This window comes from Chrysemys picta, chromosome 2 (genome assembly GCF_011386835.1).
Source record: "Chrysemys picta bellii isolate R12L10 chromosome 2, ASM1138683v2, whole genome shotgun sequence".
In the NCBI taxonomy this organism is placed as follows: Eukaryota; Metazoa; Chordata; order Testudines; family Emydidae; genus Chrysemys; species Chrysemys picta.
The window spans coordinates 153516288-153538868 of NC_088792.1; the positions used below are offsets into that span (position 1 = coordinate 153516288).

At 41.4% G+C, this 22581-nt stretch overlaps 1 protein-coding gene across 1 annotated transcript; it reads left to right on the top strand.

The window, feature by feature from the left end:
* The first annotated feature begins 12126 nt into the window (after window positions 1-12126).
* Window positions 12127-20843, top strand: BMP10 (bone morphogenetic protein 10). Its single transcript, XM_005285196.5, has 2 exons — window positions 12127-12615; window positions 16714-20843. Exons 1-2 carry the CDS (start codon window positions 12282-12284, stop codon window positions 17658-17660), a joined length of 1281 nt encoding a protein of 426 aa, XP_005285253.1. The 5' UTR covers window positions 12127-12281; the 3' UTR covers window positions 17661-20843.
* Window positions 20844-22581: the final 1738 nt, after the last annotated feature.

Genomic DNA, 22581 nt, shown 5'->3' on the forward strand with positions numbered 1-22581 from the left:
ATGTTGTTTCCTTCTTATGTCTTTGTCCAAAACAGGACAAAAGATCTAGTGTGGAGTTATGTTTATTATCACTGCAAGTGAAATGGGTTAGTTAATATATTACAAATGAATGAACGAGCTGGGTTTGCTGCTTGTCTCATAAAACTGCATGTGGAGATGGTTGAAATATCTACACCAAAACTTTTTTCAGTAAAAAATGGCTTTTTGGCAAAACGGAAATATTTTTATTTTGTCAAAGACTGCATTGTCATAACCCTCCAGAAAAACTTTCTAACTGAAAACGCTTGGTTGCTAAAATTGGAAAAATATTCAGTTGAGGGAGTGTCATTTTTCTTGTCTAAACCCCGATGAAAAATACAGACAAAAACAATTTTTGTGTTGTTTTTGCCCACAAATTTTCAGAAGGGAAAAAATCATTTCCTCATAGCACGCGGCTTATTTTCTGTCCTGGAAGCTAGCCAAAGTGGTGTCCCACTTTAACAATAGAACTGATGGTGATCACAAAAAATATATATGGGTCAGCATTCCTGTGTTATTGGGCCACTTGGCTGGTCATATACCAGTGCATTAAGAATCTCCTCCATTCTCTTCATCAACATTTATTATGAATTAAAATAATTACTGCTACAGCTATTTAACATGTTTAACATACACCTGACAAATTCTGTATTTGAAGGCCTTCCCCAGTTTCACCCCATTTAATTAGTGACACCAGCAGAGTCCAAAGGCTATAGACTGGACAAATCTGTAACGTGCTTTCCATCAGCCTGCACATCTCCCCATTTTTCTCTGAGTCGCTTGGCAGATAGGAGTGTCTTATGAGGCGTGGATGGCAGCTTATCTTACTGAGAGCATGGAACAAGCCCCTAGCAGTCTCTGGTATTAAAGGGCTCTACTTATCTGCAGCTAGTGGCAGAGTGCCCTGGCTTAGCTCTCAGTGTAATGCCCCCAGGGACCTCGCTTAATGTGTTACTGTCAAACACCTCAAAACAGGCTTAAAGCAAATTTCTGAAGCATGGAAGTTTCTTTAGGGCAAAGCTGCACCCATTTCACACACACGAGATTGAAAAACTCACTGGCTACCACTAGGGGCTCAGGCCCAGCTTGAGTCAGCAATACACTTGCGCGCTTTTGTCTTCTAAAATGATGCACATCTCTAAATGCTTTGCCGAATAGGGGTGGACTTAAGACGCAGGGCTGAGATGATCCGCTGAATAAGGATGTCAATGCAGGAGTTACTGGGTGAGATTCTCCGACCTGTGTTAAGCAGGTCAGGGGAAGTGATCATAACAGTTTGTTGTGGTCTTAATACCTATGGGCACGATTCTCTGCGGTGCATCTAAGAACTGGTGTAACCCACTGGTGAGTGTGCGTTAGATATCCCTCTCTGTGCCGAGCCACAGAGGATGCAAGTTGGTAAAGCCCCGGGCTGTGGTGCTTTAGCTCAAGATATAACAGCTTATGCTTTCAGCTCTGGGGGGCCCTGGTTCAGCCCTTGTATGTTGGCATTCTGAGAGACCTGTAACACTTGCCAGTGGATTACACTGACAGTACGGAGCTTGCAGCCTGGGGACCTGTGATGGCTTTAGCTTGGAATCTCCACAGTGCTGCATCCTTACCCCCGAAATGCCCCTCCTGGTGCAGCCCCAGCCCTGCACACCTCCTTCGCTGGCGCTTGTGATGCTGTTTCTGCAGTGCCTGGGCCACGGGGAATTCTCTGGCCACAGGCAGGGCTTTTGGGGACCCTTTGTGCTACATAGCCCATTTTGCCCAGCATAAAGTGACTGGAGCAGGGGTGAGGATTTCACCATATGACTCTATGAACCCTATGGGCTTCTTGTAACTTTGTAACCGATACTTGTAATCCCTCATAACCCAAGCCTGACCCCAGATGTATAGTACCTTCCCATTTAACTTGTGTAAATTTGACTTTACACATTAACTTTAATAAAATTGGTTTTTGGCCAAATCCAGCACCATTGATTGATTTCAGTAGGAGCAGGATCAAGCCTGAGTTAGTATTAAAGTCATCAATTAAATACCTTCAGAGGATTATAGTTATCAACTAAATAATTTCTTTATTAGACCTTTAGTCTCTTACGTTTTCTTCCAACCATGCCTTTTCATCCACAGCTGTCTAAGAAAGGACAGGATACATTTAGTAATTGCTCCTTGGAATTTTGTCCTTTTAGGGTTCATAGAGTATTTAAATGGAATTCTCATTAAGAGAAAGTATGACAATCTTGAAATAGCCCCCAGGATACAGCGGAGGAAGATAGAGGAACAGGAGTCTGGAACAAAGTTGGAAATTTGTGAAAAGACTTTGGTCAGTCTTCTTGCTTTTGTCAATGTCATGGCAGCTCCCCAAGGACTTGTCTGCTGCAACACCCAAAAGTTATAACAAAAGACCTCGATGATAAGAGAGAAAATTCTAAACATGTCCAATGAGAACTTCCCACAGTTCCTTTTGTTTTAGGGCTTTGTGCTGACCCAGGGAAGTGGAAAGGAAATAGCCGCAGTTGTATTAAATAACGTGCCCCCTGTGCTGTGTGAGTTAACTTTGCAATACAGCAAGCTGTCACCTTTTAGCTGAAGATATCAAAGCACTTTACTAATATTAATTGATTAAACCTGACAATGTCCTGATGGACACATTATTAGATCTATGTTACAGAAGTCAGGACTCAAGTGACGTTCCCATGGCCACACAACGTATCACATGTAGCAACAATAGTTTTGCTCTAAACCCTATGTCCACGCTGCCTCCCTTGCCAAAATAGAAAAGGACCCGCAGCTGAAAGACATGGGTCTGTGAACTTTTTCAGGGTTTGTAGGTACTACATTTTAAATGATGTATAAGCATCTATGCACCCGCACACACATGCACGACAGGAGTTCGAGGACAATTATTCGATTTCTTGAGGAAGTCTCCAGTTTGGCAATTAACTTCAGCACCCTGTGATGGGGTGAACAAACCCCACACTGGGCCCAGACTGGTTAAAGGACAATACTGGGCCCATGTAGCCCTGCCCCTCCAGACCTACAAATCATACTCCATTTGGAGAGGAAGATTAAAAGGGAGCTACCCTGTTGAGTCAGGGAGAGTCTGGGGAGGAGGAGAGATCTACCCTGAGGGCTCCTGGACAGGGTGCCAAAGAAGCCTCAGGACTGCACGCTGAGCCCAGCTGGGACTGAAACTTTAGTTGTCTTTTCTTTTTCTTTGGTTACCTTATATTGGACTTGGAGCCATGGGGGGAGAGGCAGATGGTAGGAAGTGACCCAGGGACAGTATTTCCAAGGGTGTTCCAGGGTGCCAGACACGGTTGACTCTCATAGGTCCCAGGGTTGGAGCCCAGTGGATTGGGAGGGCCTGGGCTCCCCTCCTAACTGCTCTCACTGCAGGAGGTGCATTCCAGTCTTACTCCTCTGCTAAGAAGTGGGCAAGGTCATTGCAACCTGAGGTGAAACTAACCCCATCCTCCGGGGAGGAACTGGACTGAAAGGATTTTACTCTGAGAGGGGATACTGGGTGCACTGCCCACTGTACCACCTGACCCTCCGAGGGCTCCCATACACGCCCACTTAACTTGACTTCATTTGGAATACTCACATGCTTAAAGTTCAGCACCTATGCAAATATTTTGCTGTATTAGGGCCCAAGAAAGGACTAAAGGGCTGAAGAAGGAGAAAAATGAATGCTGGGACTTACAGAAGTGAGTGACATTGCATAGATCTGCTTTGTCATTCTTCTATAAGGTCACGTTGATTTGTTTGTATATTTCAAGCACCGTGCTTTGGTGCTTGTTGCACCATTATAATGGAGCAGCGTTAGAACATGTTGCCTTTTATTGACAGTAACAGAAAAGAACCAAGCAGACCAGAAAACAGCTGCTCTTCCAAACAACTATGATGGAAACAAGCAACCTGGGAGCTACCTAGGACTCTGTGTATAACAGCTAAGCAACATGTTTGCACTGAATGCTCTGCACATGACACTGAGAGCACATAGCCAAACCAATTTAAAAAATCTTCTATGCCATTTCACAATCTGGGCTTCCCAGTTCATCCCATTTCTTCTGTTCATTTGGAAACTCTGATAAATATTAATATTTATCTTTTATTTTTATTAATAACTGCACTGCACTTTAAAACTTCAGCATGATCAGCGGTGTGGGACAACTTCTACCTCCCACTCTCCGCAGCTACCAAACACTATGAATTTCATGCGACCAGTGTGCTTCCAGGAACCGATACAGCAGATCTATATCCCACAAGTGCCTACAATCTACTATGGACATAGCAATCAGGGACCTATGGGATCACAGAAGGAATGTGGAGTCTCCATTGGTGCTCTGTCATCGGGGCATAATCCCCCAGCCCCTTCTCCATGCAACAATCCAGTTATGTAACTATCTCCCTTAGAATTTCCTTTCATGCCCACGGTACCTATAATCCATTTGTTCAGACTCTATGCTAGGGTGAAGATTTGTTATTATTGTTTATTTGTACTGCAGTAGCAACTAGTGTCCCATACTAAGGTCAAGATTCCGTTGCTTGGGTGCTCCACAAACACATAGTGAGAGATGTTCACTACTTGAAGAGTTTAGTCTAAACAGAGACGTGAAATGAGTTGGCCAAGGTCATGCAGCTAAGTGGTAGAGGGAGGAATAGAACCCAGCTGAAAATGAAGATGTGCCAAAGACTTCCCACATAAAGCTAGTGATGGATGTTTCAATGTTCTCTTCTAAGAGACACCACAAGTTCATGTTATATAGCATGCTGCATCAATTCCTCTCTGCCAACATGGCCACACAACAGCTTTCCTGCTTCTCCCTGCTTCTCCCTGGGTCGAAGGGTTCATGATATCTTGTGTTCCTGTTTCATAGGGTCACAGAGTTTAAGGCCAGACAGGATCATCAGATCATCTAATCTGACCTGCTGTATAACACAGACCATAGAATTTCACCCAGTTACTCCCGCATTGAGCCCAATGACGTGCATATGGCTAAAGCATATCCTTAATATCTAAGGCATTGTCACATTCTCCCCTCTGGACTTCTTTTTTTTAACACTATCTTATGCATTTCCGAAGACATCAGAAATCACCTGGGAACGGTCCATTTATGGAAAGGAACCCAAGAGCAGCCATGAACTGAGACAGATGGATTTAGCGAGATGTGGGATTGGAAACTAATTTTAGTTATTCCACTGCAAGCTCATCACACTGTCAGTGTCACGCGCTTTTTATCTCCCATATCACATCCAACAGTTACCTCATGCCAGAGCCATCTTCTGATGGAGACCATTGTAGGGAATTTTCCTAATATTTTCCTACCCATATTTTGGAAAACGTCCTACCACATGTCACTGCCGTCACTAGACCAGCATGGGTCGCATTGCTCCATCACTTCCCTGAATGGCACATGCACGGGTGTTGTCATTCCAATTAGAGAGGGACCTTGAACCAGAATCCTTGCATTTGAGCACTCTCAGATTTAAGGAAATGTGCAAAATCTGCCAGATCTGAATTTTTTGAATGGCCCTTATTTTTATATTGGCTGGGCTAAGGAACCCCCTGTATATTGAATGTGAATTTTGAGATCTGACCCAAACACTGTTATAGAATGTTATTGTAGCATCCCCTGTCTGACTTTATCCTGCAGTGGATAAAATGTGTGTATTTTTCAGAAGGAGATTTATTAGTGGATTTATAAAGACAAGCAGTATTTGGCATCATGGGCCTTGAAATATTGTACATGCTGACTCTGGAAGTAAGAGGCATGCACATTATCCCATGAAAATACACACGTTTCACCTTCATTAATCTTACATTGCTTGAGTGGAAAAGGCCCATCATGACTGGGAGCTAGAGCACTCTGTTATTCATTGAAAAGGCACTTATTCTTGAAAGTGAGACAAGAGAGGGGTTTTTAAAGGGCGGCTATATCATAAGCCACAAACAAAATGTTCTTCGTATTGAAAGGCAAATAACTTGCAGAACTGGGAACAGAGAGCATATCTGCTAGTGATTAAAGCAGGGCACTGGAGCGGGATCCCTGAGAGCTGGGTTCAAGTCTTGGCTCTGCCACAGATACCCTGTGTGACCTTGGGCAGGTAATTTAATCTCTCAATGCCACACTTCCCCATTTGTACAATGAGGATAATAATATTTCCTTTCTCTCACTCTTTGTCTATCATGCTTATTTAGATTGTAACCTCATCAGGGCAAGGATTGCCTCTCACTACGTATATAGCGCCTAGCACAATGTGGTGCTGGTCTCAACTGGGGCCCCTAGGCATTATTATCATGTAATACTAATATAAAATATTTGTTCACATAGTGAATACTTACAAATAATAGATACACCAATAGAAATATGGGTCAGTTCATGAGCAATTTGTAAGCAGAACAGAAGGAGGAGCTTTAAAATGAATTCCACGCACAATGAATATTATTTGCAATGAAGAATTCAAGCAGCTGTAACAATAACACAGAAAAGTATGAGGCTTAATTAAATGATATTTCGACAGTTCTTTGAGATCTTTGGATTCGAGCTAGGTATGCACCAGATACTGGTTCTGAACCTCCTTGGATTTGGAGGAAGTTTGGGATTTGGATCTGGAATTTGCATCTTGACCTCAGCTCTATAAGAAAAGTTCCAATGAGAACACACTGGATCCAATCCCTGTCATACTCTGGGAAAGTTTAGAGCTGTACTGGACCTGAACACATCCCATCCTTAGCTGGGATGAAAGGTGCTGTGGAATATACTAGAGGTGATCAAAATTTTTTCATTGAAATGTTGTTTTCATTTGGGTTGTTTGGTGGTGGATTTTTTTCCTGGAAAATGCCTTTTTGATTAAATAGAAATTTTTGCATTTTTTTTTTAATATTTCAGATCTTTGTCAGAAAACTGAAAAAATTTGCTTTACAGTTGCTGAAAACTGAATAACGTTTGGTTTTCAGGTTTTCAGTGTTTTGATGACAACCAAAAAAGAAAGGTTTCAACAAAAATGAACAAAATCTTGTAAAGAAAAAAATAATTTCCTGACCAGCTCTGTATATAGATGCAAAAAATTATTAGAATTCTCTAAAGGAACTAGTTACTGCATATCTAAAATCTACCTTACTGGATTCATATTGTGAGAAAGACACAAGATTTTATTATACCTAACTAACAAACTTTTGTACCAGACTTGAAAAAGAACTACCCACAAGTTCAAATCCAAAACTCGATGGCACACATACAGTCTCATACTTTTTCTCCAGGGGAGGCTCAGTTCTAGACAGGGTAATGAGAACAGATGATCGTCAGTTAAAAAATAATTATACTAAAGAAAGGTGGGACCCCATTAAAAATCACTTCACATTCTTCTTCCCCATTTCCTCTTGCAAAAATAAGGATCACACCCTTTCAATCATCGCATATCCTTGCCCTTGACACTTCTTAAAAGCCCTGCTTCTTTTTCTAGCCTTTCAGCACCAAGCATGCGTCACACATTCCTTCAGAGACCCCTGCAATTCCACTGCCTCATGAGAGAAGAAACCCAGAGTGGCCGCTGCTAGGCAGAAGGTGTAGGCGACCCGAGATCAGATTTCATTTTGGAGCCACTTCCATTAGGGAATGACCCTCTGAAAAACAGAGCTGCTCCAGGGAGCTGTGCTCCTTCAATTCCCACTGATGTTAACTGGAGTTAAGGGTGCGCAGTATCACCCCTGACATGCTCAACACGTAAAAGGGGGAAAATCCTTTCTGTGGTCCATGGATTGTTCCAGGTTCCCCAATTTTCATGGGGATATAAGAACTGTGATATCAGATTGGACCAGGGGCCCATCCTATCTCTGGCAAAGGTCAATATCTTCAAGGGAAGGTCAAAATATTATTTAAATAATGTCAAATGAGCCATGCTACATGTGCTGAGGAGACATTGTTCCCTGACCCTGTTGTGATCAGCTTAAGTCCAGAAAGAAGCTTGCGATTTCATTAGCTATACCGTACCATGCACAACTACAAATGTATTAGTGGGGAAAAAATTATCCCATCCTTCTTTGGATTGTCAGTCACATCGCATAACACATCTCTGGGAAGCGCTCTGACACTAGGGTAGAAGAGAATTTACAGTATCATTAATAATAAAAATACAATGTAGCTAGCACTGTAAATTTACATGGCACTTATCAGCCACCCCATGATTCTGATCCAGGTCCCTTTGAAGTCAATGAGTATCTCTCTATTTATTTCAGTTGGAGTGGGATCAGGCCCCATGTTTGCAGAGACATCACTCGCTTGCTTTAATCCCAAAATAACTACCTGTTAAACAAACACAGCAAAAGAACAGAGCTATATCTACCACTTGAGTGCTAATTAAAATAATCTTTCTGTTTTTATGCTATTCCCTCACCTGAACTTCCCTAAAGTGCCTTAGAGTGTTTTGTCCAGGTTAGCTACCAATAACAAAAAAGGTAAATTAAATCTGATTTTAGATGAAGGAGAAGCCCAGTTTGTATGTAACACTGGCCTCCATGCATGCTCAGTAAAGCTCTCTTCCCAACAATGCGGCCTACCTGTCATGTCACTTATTGCTCATAAACAGGCACACTGTTAATGCCATAAAGTTAATAACAGTAGCAAGGATCAGTAATATTCCCTCTCCTGCTAGCCTGCTTAATCTGTTTAGCATAGGTTTCTGCGTTTAGCTCAAAGGACGTTTCCTTTTCCGCTCATCTCTATCACACATATGACGTGAATATATATGAAAAAAAACCTATAATTCTTTTAAATGAGTTTCAGTGGAAAAGTGAAATAAAACAGCCTTATTTCTAAGCTGTGAAATCCAGCCTTTTAATTCAGCAAGAAAACTGCATGGTTTAAATTCTTCATCCTGCAAAGCAAAGGAAACAGGAAACTGTTTTTATACCAGATGTCATGTAGTGGTACTGTACGTCTGGCAACCACCCAACAGCTGTACGGGGCTAAGTCATGTGAGCTAAGCTATTCAGCAGTGGCTTGTTTGTGTAAGACAGTAGGCTGTGTTGCCCTTAGGAGAATTGTTCAAAGAGTTATCGGACAAGAGGGGAAATGCAAAGAGATTTAGAATGTTTGAGCTGTAATTCTGCTTGTAACAAGGTATTAATGAGAGATGGCACATTTATAGGTTTCAGAGATATATGTCAGATTACCTTGTATACTCCAGTCTTTACTTATGACTATGGTGTCTGCTGGCTGTGAAATGTGACAATCATTGTAATGCTTTGTAATTTTATAGCCAAATAAACCAAACTTACACTGTAGGCTAGAGATTCTAATCTACAGTGGCATGAATCTGGAGTGACTCCACTAGAGCTACTCTGGATTTCTGTGGGTTTAACTGAGAGAAGAATTTGTTCCAATATGTGGCCAAAGACCAAAGATAATCCCTGGAGTTATAAAACACAACTCACAGCCATAGAGTGAGAACTAAACCAAAACCTTGGTTCCTAACAAACAAACACACACAAAACCCACTTCCAGCTCTGAATCTCATGGCAAAGCCCTGTCTTTGTAATGGGTCAGAGCAAAACCATAGATTCAAACACTTCCCAGCACTTAAATGCAGATCTGCATTTTTTTGCTGGTGAACTCTAGCAGCAATTTCTGTCCATCTGTCAAGGAAGAGCCAGATATGACCATGTACTGATGATAAGGGCAGTTAGGGCCCAATCCTGTGAGTTGCTGAGCGATTTCAACACCTCTTGACGTCAATGGAAGCTGAGAGCATACACTACCTCTCAGTAGATGCTCACCTCCTTGCAAAAGGTATGCACATTTATATGCAAAATCAGTGCAACCTTCGGGTGTTTGACAAGTTCCATGCATGGCCCTTGGTGTTGACCACATCTGGTATATCTGAAATAAATCCTGATACAAAAAACAAGACATGGCAAGAAGCTAAGAATGCAGCAAGAGACTGCCAAAGATGGAGGGCAGAGGTGAGGGTCCAGTGTTCTGCATAAGCCAAGTCAATAAAAAAACAGGACCTTTTGAAACCACCTCTGTCTGTAGCTAGCAGCACAGCCCTTGTGGTAAATCTACACCCCGTCAGAACATATTTTTCCAAAACAGTCTAAATGCCACAATTCCCGCTTGGAATGGTCAGACACAGACGCTCTGAGATGGAAAACCATGAAGAACTTGTAGGCAGTAACTTGTGACTTCCTTAATCTCAATTTCATGATGGACGTAAGGTCACTCTCTTCCCCCCCCCCTCCCCCATGCAGCATAGCCAAGAGATGAATCACTCAAGAAAGGAGCTTTGCGCTTTCACTTTTTAATTAATAAATAATGACGATCTGGGTTCAGATCCAAAACCTCACTAAGTTTTGGGCTGCTCAGATCCACAAAAGCATAAAATTCAGATACAGACTAAGTTTGGGGGTTCAGGTTCAGATTCATAGATAGCCATGAAATTCAGATCCCGCTCTGAATGTTCTCCAAGGACTGTCTGATTCCAGCTGGGCCTATATGTAACAATAAAAATGAGCTTGGTCATTTATTTTGTTAAACTTTCATAGTAAAATGTCAAGCTGTTTGAGAGGAGAGTATTTGAATGAAGCAAAATAACAAAGGGTGACATAAATGTATGGCTCGATGCTCTTAATTAATGAAAATTCCTCTCTGTGAAAATAAGCTGAATAAATACAATTGTCCTTATTCAAAATTGCATAAATGAGTGCAACATTAATGAAGTTAGCTAGAGTTGTGCCCCTTCGTTTTATTTGTTTGCCTGCAGTACTCAAACTTTTTGAAAATTCAAAATTCTGAACATCCCCTCTCCCTCACCCCCAATTTTTTTTTTTTTTTCTGAAAACATGTTGAACATTTTCCATGAAAATTTTTCTGTGGTTTTCAACCCGTTCTGGTCACAACGTACTGCCCCTCAGCCACCGTGCATTGATTTACAGCAGTCTGTGGGCCTTAAGGTTTCGTTTCATGCCAGTTAACACAAAGCTCACTGGTGGGAAATGAAATGAGGACACTAGATGTAACACAGCTCATCAGTGAATGTCATCAGTGAACCTGCCAAGCCAGACACATGAGAAGCAGTAGTGGCATAAACATTTTATGAGCCATTTGCAATGGTTTCAGTGCTCCCTGCTGATTTTGTTTCTAAACATTTCTGTGGAGGTCATCAGAGCAGAACTCCTCCCCAGTCAGCTGGTGTAGCTGTTTTGGGTTGAACGGGAAACAATGGTTTATAAAGAGAATAACTAGCTAAAACAAATCCTGCTAAAAACATTTGCTAATTGCCCTTTATTCATATGGGCCAAAGATGGTGGTGCCAGCACAGGTACACAGTGTCCGTATGTAGGAGAACCAGGCACAGATCTGCTGGCCATGCCAGAGGCTGTCCCCTGCCTGCATTTCTCCTGTCCCCAAAACCTTTTTCCACAATGCATAAACACAAGCTCACAGCTGCAGTGAGTGCAAAATTTCTGCCTTCTACTGCTTAATATAATCACACCAGTTCCATTGTCTTCAGGGCCTTCCGTGGTCTTATTATTGTCGTTATTATTTATTATTTGTATTACCATAGTGCCTAGGAGCCCTAGGCCTGGACCAGGACCCCATTGTGCTAGGTGCTGTACAAACAGAACAAAAAGATGGTCCCTGTCTCAAAGTGCTTTTCATCTAAGTAAAGCCTTTACTTGGGCTGGACAATTTATCTCTGGAATAGGGGACAAAGGACACAGGTGTAACTCTGTTAATATTTAAGTAGGCTTTTATTTACTGTTGGTATAGAATACAGAATCCTAGACCTAGGCTCTGTGTCATTTGCATGTTCGGTTGAAATCATAACAAAGCTGCATGGACAAAAGTTGGCCACACATGCCAAAAAAAGTCAGCTCCAAGGGGGAAAAGGAAGGGCAGATCCAGTCCAAGGAGAAAATTGGCCTATCTCAGAGGGTCCAAGTGCAGAATGTTTACAAAATGCTCATTAAGGGAGAGGGGGTTTGTGAGATAGCAACAGAAAATCTGGTGGACAGCTTACACTACAAGAGATAAGAGAGGCAAGGCTACCATAGGAGAGAGCGTGTTATATCCAATTACTGAGACCTGGTTTTGGATGGTGTGGGGGGAGGGAGAGAGCGCAAGCAAGGACTGATCACAAGCTTCAGGCAAGGGCTTCCAAACTTGTCAACTCTGTGACACAAGCTGCACACAACCCAGAGGATAAAATAGCCACTTAGCCCACACGAGAGCTAAATCTTGTTGAGTGCGGTTGGAGGTTAGAGCGGAGGAATGGATACTGTCACCATTCAGCTGTGGGCAACCCTCTCTCTGTTGGTGCACCTTGCAGCTTGCAGTCCCATCATGAGCCTGGAGCAGTCTTCCCTGGAGGAAGATGTGCCCTTCTTTGACGAGCTCCTTTCGGAGCAGGACGGCGTTGATTTCAGCACGCTGCTTCAGAACATGAAAAACGAGTTCCTGAAGACATTGAATCTCTCTGATATTCCCCTGCATGAAACGGCTAAGGTGGAGCCCCCAGAATACATGTTAGAGCTGTACAACAGGTTTGCCACTGATAGGACATCAATGCCATCCGCAAATATTGTTAGAAGCTTCCAAAATGAAGGTAAGAGCCATACTCCTCGGAGTGAACTAAGAATGAGTGGGCATTGCTTATAACCAACAAGACACCTGTTTACAATGCGTGGCGCATGAAGGCTGAATTGCGGGGGGGAGAAGTTTATAGTGATTAGATAGAGATGCAACTGGAGTTAACGAACTAACACGGCATATGCCTAATCAACCAGCTCACACTGCTTTTCTGATGTAACCTTTCCCCCCATCCTTTGCCTATTATATCTTTGAGACAGTAAGCACTTTGGGGTAATGTCTTCTTTTATGTTTGAATATTATGGGTGTGTAATACAAATAAATCGTCACCATCCCAGGAAGCATGTGAATCACTTATTTGTTACCTTCATAGGCATCCTATTTTCAAAGAGAGACGGTAACTGAATTAATGGGAAAAACCCTCTTTCACAACCCACGCAATGGTACAAATTCTTGTTTGGGAAGCCCAATTTCTTCATGGATTCCTAACCAAACAATGAATGACTCTCTAGTAATATTTTCCCAATTTAGTCTTTAATGGGTCCCAAGGCTTGGTGTGTGAAGTAAAGTCAGATATAGAAATATCTGCAGCTAGCAGCTCTCTATGATGACTTTTGCTAACCCTTGGTGCTCATTTTGGGGGAAATAAAGTATTTTCTATTTTTCAAAAAATTTCAACTAAAAAATGCATAAAATCATGAGTTTAGACAGTTACACATATCGTGCAATTGAAAATTTCCTGCAATAGCTACATAACGAGAGGAATGTAAGGCTCACGTACTAGCTGCTGATGATTTCTTTATGCTTCATGCATGAGTAACAATGTAGGCTATATATTTAAAAGACTTTTCAACAAATCATTTATGCCCCAGAAACATTCTGTTTGCCAGTAGGATTGAGATGATTTTTTTTAACAACTCAGCTTTACGTGTGATAATTCAAATAAAAATGGCTCTTCTATCATGCCAGTCTCAGTTTTACTGATGAACTCCAAAACTACAAGATAACAGAGCAAACACTGAGTATATATGACCTAAATTTGACAACTCAGCTAGATGCTCTGACTAATTATGGGCTAATCTATACCTCATTCAGATGTGTGCATTCTTATCCAGCTACATGTTTCTGGTTTTAAAAGGCTCTGCCTTAAAGTTCAAATCCACTTTAATTGTGCATTTCTTCAACATATAGATAACATTTAATTGACTGAGGGCTGGATTGCAAACCACTTATGCGTACTGAAGACCATGGGATGAGTGACTGCTCATGAGCGTAGAGAAGGCATTCACAATCTGGCCCTGAAGGAATATGGAATAATGAGTATTGTCCTTTTCTGACCCTTGCAATTTTTAGATGAAAAAGTATCAGGAATATAAATGGACTATAATTGGGCAAGTACAGTATACTGACGGGGAAATCCTATGTGTTTTACTAGTGTAAATCAGCAGTCATCCTTTATTTTTAGTAAATGGAACAATGCACAGTTCCATTCATTTTTGTAAACACAACAGAGATGCCAAGCATCCTTTTCACCATTACATGAAGTCTGCAATGGCCATGTCAAACTCAGGATAACTTCCTACCTTCTTGGCAGATTCCTGTCCTTTCTTCTAGTCCAGAACTACAGGCATAGATTCAGATACTCATATGCTAATACAAATGCTTTCCACATGCACACATACAGTACAGAGGATTTATTTTAATTCTCTCTCCTTTGTATGTCAAGAAAGTCAATAACAACTAGGGAACCTGAATTTTATGTCTTATGGGCCTTTTAGATGGTTAAAAATAAAGTGCTTGCAATTACATTGATAAAAGAGATGGAACAGATCACACAATGCAATCTTTATACTTATCTGCTTGTGTTAGTAGAAGATAATAATGGAAATTGAATGGCTGGAAGCAGTAGAACTTTATGACGATTGCTCCTTAGCAGTTTTAGCTCATGAAGCAGTCCGGCTCCATTGCAGATATGATTCTAATGTGGTCATCACTTACAAATTTAAATAAACTTTTCTGGGCTAAATCCTCCTCCTTCAGACACCAGTGCATCCTCATTGACACCAAGTAAGATGTATAGGTAATAGTTAGAGGGGAATTTGACCCTTTGAGTTTTCCTGCTCAGCCAGTCTTGTGGGCAGATGCCCATCCTGACTTATTTTTCTCTCTAATCAGGAAGTGAGACACCCAGTTTCCCATAAGGGCGTGTCCCTAACCCCTTCCAATGAATTATTCATGTCCGTCTTCTATGCAGTCAGCTGACTTTTCCCCACCCCAAGACCATACATATCCCCATGACAGTGGACTTGTTCTCCAGCATCCTGCAGCCTGGGAAGCTCTCGAGGTCACTCTAAGTTCTGATGCCACTTCCAGTTTTGAAGTGAGTCACGCTCACTAGACATGCATCTGGATTCTGAGTGCTTTCAAACTCACAACTAAAGTCAATGGGAAGAGAGGGCAAACGGGACCTCTCATGTTTGGCCTCTTCGATATTTTTTTCTTTTTAAACAACAGATGGGTTTGCAAACATCAGAAAACACTGAAGTCCAATTAAAGTCAAGGGCTACTCATGTGCTGAAGTGCTTTGCTACTTCAGGGCAAATATTTGTAGCTGTGACAACCAAATGTTTCCATAAATATATCAATCCCAGAGTCATAGAAATCAGAGATGGGAAAATGTACAAATTCCATGCAGTCCATTCCCTCCACCCTTGTAGACATGTCCACTAAGTCTATATTTCCTAATTTGGTTTCAGGGTTGTTATTGATATTAGGGAAATGCAGCAATAAATACAAACATTTTTCTAAATTTCCTATATGAATGAAGAAATGCAGATGGTGTATGTATAAACATAGATAGATTAGATTAGATTAGATTAGATTATTTGCTTGTTATACATTTGATTAATTAATACTCTCAAAAGCTCCTAAGTAAGTACAGCAGTTTTCTTTTGCTCCTTTTAAGACAGATCCAAAACCTATTGACATCAAAATGGGAATATTTCCATGGCTTCAGAGGGCTTTGGATCAAGAAAGACCTAACTTCCCATTCCGCCTAGTTATAAGCCTTTGCATCACCCTAAACAACTTGTCTCTATCCTTGGTGGTTGCAGTCTTCAGACACTGGTGGAAGCTTATGGTATCATTTGTTTCCATTGGGAGATCTATGCAACACTTCATCAGAGACAGCAGATCAGCAGTAGGGATTTTAATGTGTTGTATCAGATCACCAGTGAAAATACAAATTCACCATATATACCTGAGGAGTGTGGCACTGTAAATAGGATAATTGAAGGTAAAGGAGATCACACTATTTATGAGGGGATCTACTGGATATTCCATAGAAAGACAGATCCCCTCTTAATAGACAAAAAGATACGAATGCAGCCTACTTTTGCTGCAGAAACAGTTTGTGTCATTCTGCCCATCTCCAATCCCCCATGTCCCTTCAGTTGGATATACACCTCTACCCCGATATAACGCTGTCCTCGGGAGCCAAAAAAATCTTATCGCGTTATAGGTGAAACCGCGTTATATCGAACTTGCTTTGATCCGCTGGAGCACACAGCCCCGCCTCCTCAGAGCGCTGTTTTACCGCATTATATCCAAATTCATGTTATATCGGGTCGCGTTATATCGAGGTAGAGGTGTAGTATTCTTCTTCACTTCCTGTCCTAAAATTTTGTGTAATGTTGATATTCACATGTTAAACAGCTGTTGTATTTGCACTCCAGACGTGGCTTCCTTTCAGTGCTGGGCAAAGCGATTCCTATATACAATAAATATAATGTGTACAATCAGTAAGGACCTTTTATAAAGCACTTCAGTAGCCACGTTGGAAGAAAGAGAGCTATAAATCCAAGTTCATTGCTATTATCATGATCTGACCTTGTTTTCCTTGAAGATCCAATACAAATCATCCACCTCACTGACGACACGAATAAAATTTTGTGTGACAATCCATTATTCCTATTTATTATAATTTTCCTGTAACTGTTCACACTGAAACCAAGGAATACAAGTCATGAAAGGCTGAGTTCCATGCATGCATATTTCTGCTGGAAATATTTGCAGTTCCAAAGTATTTATTTACGTTGATCTTTGTCATTTCTAGATCTGACTTCCCACCCTATTGGTGTCACAGGAATCCGGAAATACCCTCTTCTCTTCAACGTCTCCATCCCTCACCATGAAGAGATCACGATGGCAGAGCTGAGACTCTACACACTGGTGGAGCGGGACAGAATACTCTATGATGGGCTGGATAGGAAAGTCACCATTTTTGAAGTACTGGAGAACAACCATGCGGGGAGAGAAGGAGAGGAGAGAAAAATGGTGGCACTTGCATCCAGGCAGATCTACGGCACCAACAGTGAGTGGGAGACCTTTGATATCACAGATGCCATGAGGCACTGGCGTAGGTCAGAGTTGACCACTCACAGGCTGGAAGTGCAGATAGAGAGCAGAGAAGGGGAGGAGCCAAACGGAGAGGGGAAACTCGATATTGACATCAATTCCGAGGCCAAGCATGTGCCTCTGTTGATTGTGTTCTCAGATGACCTGAGCAATGACAAAAAGGAGGAGAAGCAGGAACTGGACGAAATGATAGACCATGAGCAGCTGCTGGATTTGGAGAACCTGGGCATGGGCAACTTCCACAATGGGCCAGGTGAAGAGGCGCTGCTCCAGATGCGCTCCAACATCATTTATGACTCCACTGCCCGGATCCGGAGGAACGCCAAGGGCAACTACTGCAAAAGGACTCCACTCTATATCGATTTCAAGGAGATTGGCTGGGATTCCTGGATCATCGCACCGACGGGATATGAAGCCTACGAGTGCCGGGGAGTGTGCTCCTACCCTTTAACTGAACACGTCACGCCAACTAAACACGCCATTGTCCAGACTTTGGTTCACCTGAAGAATCCTCAGAAAACTTCCAAAGCCTGCTGTGTGCCTACCAAGCTTGATCCCATCTCCATCCTCTACTTAGACGCAGGGGTGGTTACTTACAAGTTCAAATATGAGGGAATGGCAGTTTCAGAGTGTGGCTGCCGATAGTAGAAAGGAATGCATGCCCCATGCGTGCACCAGGGGAGTATTTAATAATTCAGTCTGTAAATTTGTACATTTTGCATTTCCTATTTAATAAGGTTATTTAATGAGGCGTGTACAGATAATTGTATGTTTCATGTCTTAGGGAACGGGCAGGTCATATGATTGTACGGAATGTATATTTTGTTCCAGTGCTTGCTTCTTCTTGCTGTTTCGCTTCTTATGAGAGAAGCTTCCTTCATAAACAAAATAAAGAAGGAAAACCAGATCATTGGGTTGCTGGGGTTTTTTGCCCCAAAATAGACAGCTTTAATGCCATGGAATAACACTCATGGATTTTAGTTCTTAAAAAAAAATGTGTTGTGGTCAAGGACATTGTTTGAAATGCATCCCCACTACAGGGATTAAAACATGGATTGAATGAACATAATAAAGTCATATGTTACATGCTTTATATTATGACATATTCTAATAGGTGCATTCCCATCCCTGCCTTCCCCCCACGAGCCCAAGTTAGCATTTTATTCTCAGGCATGTTCCTGGGTATTTATGCGTCGTGTTTGAAGTCAGTTAAAACAGTTTTGAAGTGATTGTGTTCACATTAAAATTTGCAGTCAGTTAAACCTTGAACCTGATGTAATACCCACTTGAGAGTTTGGATTGAATAATTGGCTAAGATGGAGAGATAAAGTCTTTGTCAAATAACCAAGTAAAACATTTTGCAAAATCATCCCATTTGGTGAAAACTGGTACGTTTCAAAGGGCAAACGTCATGGGTAGATGCTTAAAGTGAGTTCAGAGCCTAAATTCCATTTCCCAAACAGATGGAAGCACTTAGGGCCAGATTTTCAAAGGTACTTAGGTGCCTAAAGATCCTGGGATGTTCAAAAGCACCTAAAGGAGTTAGGTGCCTAATTCCCATTGAAATTACTGAGAGTTAGGCTCTAAATTGCTTAGGTATCTACTGGGATTTTCAAAAGTGTCTATCTAGATCTTTAGGTACCTCAATACTTTTGAAAATCTGACTCTTCAGAACAATCACCCCCATTAAGAGTCAGTGGGACTTAGGCTTCTAAGTCATTTAGTTGCTTTTGAAAATTTTACCCTGGCTCTTTAAGAAATATCTTTACCAACCTGGGGTTAAACATAAAAGCCATTTTAGCAGGGATAGTTTAGCAGTATCCAAAGAGAGGGATGGAAGCCATGAAAAGAAAGGACATTTCCCCTCTTCTAATGCCCCTATCTGCAATGTTAGGTGGGGCAGTGCTCTGGCAGACTGCCCCTTTGCTATTACACAAAGCAAGAAATGTGTCTACCATTTGTTTATTATTGAATCCCTTGTATATAACAGGCAGGGGCGGCTCTATGTATTTTGCCGCCCCAAGCACAGCATCAGGCAGCCTTCGGCGGCATGCCTGCGGGAAGTCCGCCGGTCCTGCGCCTTTGGCATACCCGCCGCTGAATTGCCACCAAAACCGTGGGACCAGCGGACCTCCCGCACGCATGCTGCCGAAGGCAGCCTGACTGCCGCCCTCACGGCGACTGGCAGGCCGCCCCTCGCGGCTTGCCACCCCAGGCACGTGCTTGGTGCGCTGGTGCCTGGAGCCGCCCATGATAACAGAGCTGCTGACTTTGGATGTAAAATTCCACATTTGATGCATGTTGCATATCAAGGGCCAGGACTTTAGCTGGGCAAAATCTGCATAGTAGCTTTATTGAAGTCCTCAAAGATACACTGATTTACACTGGCTGGGAGCCTGCCCCCCATGTGGCTAATATGTTATGTATAACTAAATCTATATAATCCAACTCAAATGGCAAGTAACACTGTGCTTAGTCTATTTAAACCTAGGCAGAAAAGGAAATCCCTCCACCCCAACTACGCAGAGAGGATCTTTCCTTTCTGTACGTGTTGAAGTTGTCAATTCATAAAGACATTGCTCCCGCACACACACACACTTAAACTATATATGATGGAGTCACATGCCATGTTTCCGCCACTCTTCTGCAACAAATCATGGTGATAAGAAGGTGTCGGAGCTGAGAAACAATAGGCCCGTCACTTTATTTATATTAAGCTGCAAATTTGTCAGATTCTTGGGGAAGTGTAAGTGACGTTGACTCCCCCAGCCTCCGCCAGAGCCTACTGTACTGTCCTGCATCTGTTCTACACTTTTAAGGCAAAGTTATCTTCACTGGAAGTGATAAGAGACTTGTCTTTGAAAGAACTGACTCTGACACTTCATGGGAATGAACACAAAGGACTTTATCGAGCACCAACTGAAACCAGTTTCACCGCCATCCACGCAAGCCCTTCTGTGCTTCCCATTATTTATTGATCTATTTATTGACTGTCTGCCTTTGTAATATAATGTAGAATACAAAATGTTTTATTTTTGTGCTCATATGTATTCCCACTCCGATAAAACCTTGTACTGAACAACTTATATTTTGAGGCCTTCTGTTGAGCATTGCTCCAAAGTGGGTTGTGTTTTGTTTTGTTTTTTTGGTATAGATCTTTGTAAATATAGTACATTATTATCATCTTTCCTGCCTTCAGACAATCCATCACAGTGATTTAAGAAAGCATCTTGGAGAATGCATAGTCTTGTCTGATAGATACAAGCTCTATCAAGGATATAATTGCTTTAAGTGCTCTAGCTATGTAAAGTAGTGCAGAGTAGGTGGTGCATTTCCAACTAGCACGCTCAATCAATGGAGCTACATTGATTTAGATCAGCTGGGAAAATGATTGTCATTGCCTTATGGACCATTCCACTTTGCAACTTCATAATTTTAACCTTGAATAAATGGCAGGTTAAAAACATGTAATAGATGTGAAATTTTCTTAATCCACTAGCATGAATCATTTTAAGTGAGACCCCCACAAATACCTTTTAATATGGCATGCCCAAACTATCTGCAGTTCATATGAAGCTAGTACAAACCATTCACCGTGTCAGTGGTATAACAATTATTGTTTGCACTAAGCCATCATTTATTTTATCATTTCTTTTCTGCAACAGGCTTGTGTATATTTGTACCCCTTTCCTCTACTGAATAACATCAGAAAGGCTCAACCGCATAGCCAATGACCTATACTGTTAACAGCCAGTGAAGAATCTCCTTTAGCTTGAGCTCAGGTAGTCGGAGACTACAAAAGGACATGTGTTCTGTTCCCGCACTTGTCACCATGTGGTAAAATAATGGATTGTCATAGATTTGTTACATTATTGTAAAAAGGGTAAGAAAAGTCCCATTGCCTATGGTATACATGCAGGATAAGGTCCATGGTACGAGTCAACAAAAAAATAGAATGTAGGGATCAATTCTGCAAACATTTATGCACAGGAGTAATTTTACCTGTGAGTGAGTTACATGTATAAGCATTTACAGGATCAATATATAGGAACATAGGAACCAAGTCAAATTAGTACAGTGGTTCATCCAGTCTATTATTAATTAACCTTTATACTGCAGTACAACAAACCGCTAAGGTACTAGTAGAGTGCCAGGTTTGCCACAACTCAGGCAAATGCTGAAGGCACTTCAGCTACTAGGCTTTATAGGCACTAGCCCTGGCTAGTAGTGGCTGCATCTTGTCTCTGACCGCAGACAGTCAGAGGAACCCAGGTATCAGAGGAATGTGCAAGAAACCCCCTAATGGCAATTAGTAAGAAAATAAGAAACATCTTATTATGATGTTCTTTGGGAAAACATTGTTAAACCACAATTTTAATAGCTCATGAACCATGCATTTGTGTATGCTCTATATTGTTCATAACCTGAGATTTTAACGAATCAGAATATTTCATTTCTTTGTAAGGTTTCTGTTTAAAATAAGGACATTTGCTTTAATAGAATGACTTCAACCCAGTGCAAAAGATAACTGGGTAACTACAATTTCCTGGTCTGTGCATTGCAATTACAATATAAATATTGTTTATATTATGACCATGCACAGTTCAGTGGGAGTATGTGGTCTATTTTTTTTTAAAGAGAGTTTTTCTTTGTGCCATTTTTAAATTAATAAATAAAGCCCGATACTTCAAACACATACATGCTTAACTTAAAGCATGGGTGTTGTCTCCCTGAGTTCATACTTTATATTGCAGCATATAGCAATGTGTTTGGAGGTTCAGGGCCTTGGTTGCTAAAAACAATGCTATACAAAATGTCATGTTTCACATGCTGTTAACAATAAATAACAAATGAATCTCTTGAAACATTTTCCAGGGCTGGGAAGAGATTAATTATATTAATGAAAAAATATAATTTATGATTTCTGCTTCTTACATTTTTTACACATTTATTTTTCACTTTAATTCGTAGCCTAAATTGATTTTCTTTTCTTTCCTGACCTGCTTGATGTCAATGTTAATGGACTTTTGACTCTTATTTTTTAAAGCCAAATAAAAAAGAAAAGGTATTCCTAAGAAAATAGTTTCAATTTTGGAGTGTTCTTTTTAAATAAATTTTGCAAAATATCCCTAAAATGTTGCACATTACCAAAATATATATTCTTTGCAAACTACCTACTTCAGCAACCTTTGCTCACATAAACTATCAACTTCAACGGGATTCCTACTTCTGACGGTTTATTATTTATATTGGAGTAGCACGTACCATCTGGTCTACACTTCAAATTTAAGTCGCCATAGCTGCAACTCTCGGGGTGGGAATAATCCACACCGCTGAGCGCCATAGTTATGTCAAGCTAATCCCTGGGGTAGATGCATCTAGGTCAACAGAAGAATGCTGTTGTCAGCATAGTTACTGTCACTCGGGAAGGCAGTGTTCCTACAGCAACAGAAAAATCCCTTCCATTGCTATAGGATGCATCTACACTACAGGCTTTTGCTGGAGTAGCTACAGCACTGTAGCTATGCCTCTATAGTTCCAGTGGTGTAGACATAGCCTTGGTGTC

Excerpts from the sequence above, each read along its gene's own strand:
- BMP10 (XM_005285196.5), top strand. The coding sequence starts at position 12,282 with ATGGATACTGTCACCATTCAGCTGTGGGCAACCCTCTCTCTGTTGGTG. Across the intron at positions 12,616-16,713 it reads TAGAAGCTTCCAAAATGAAG|ATCTGACTTCCCACCCTATT; the intron begins GTAAGAGCCATA and ends TGTCATTTCTAG.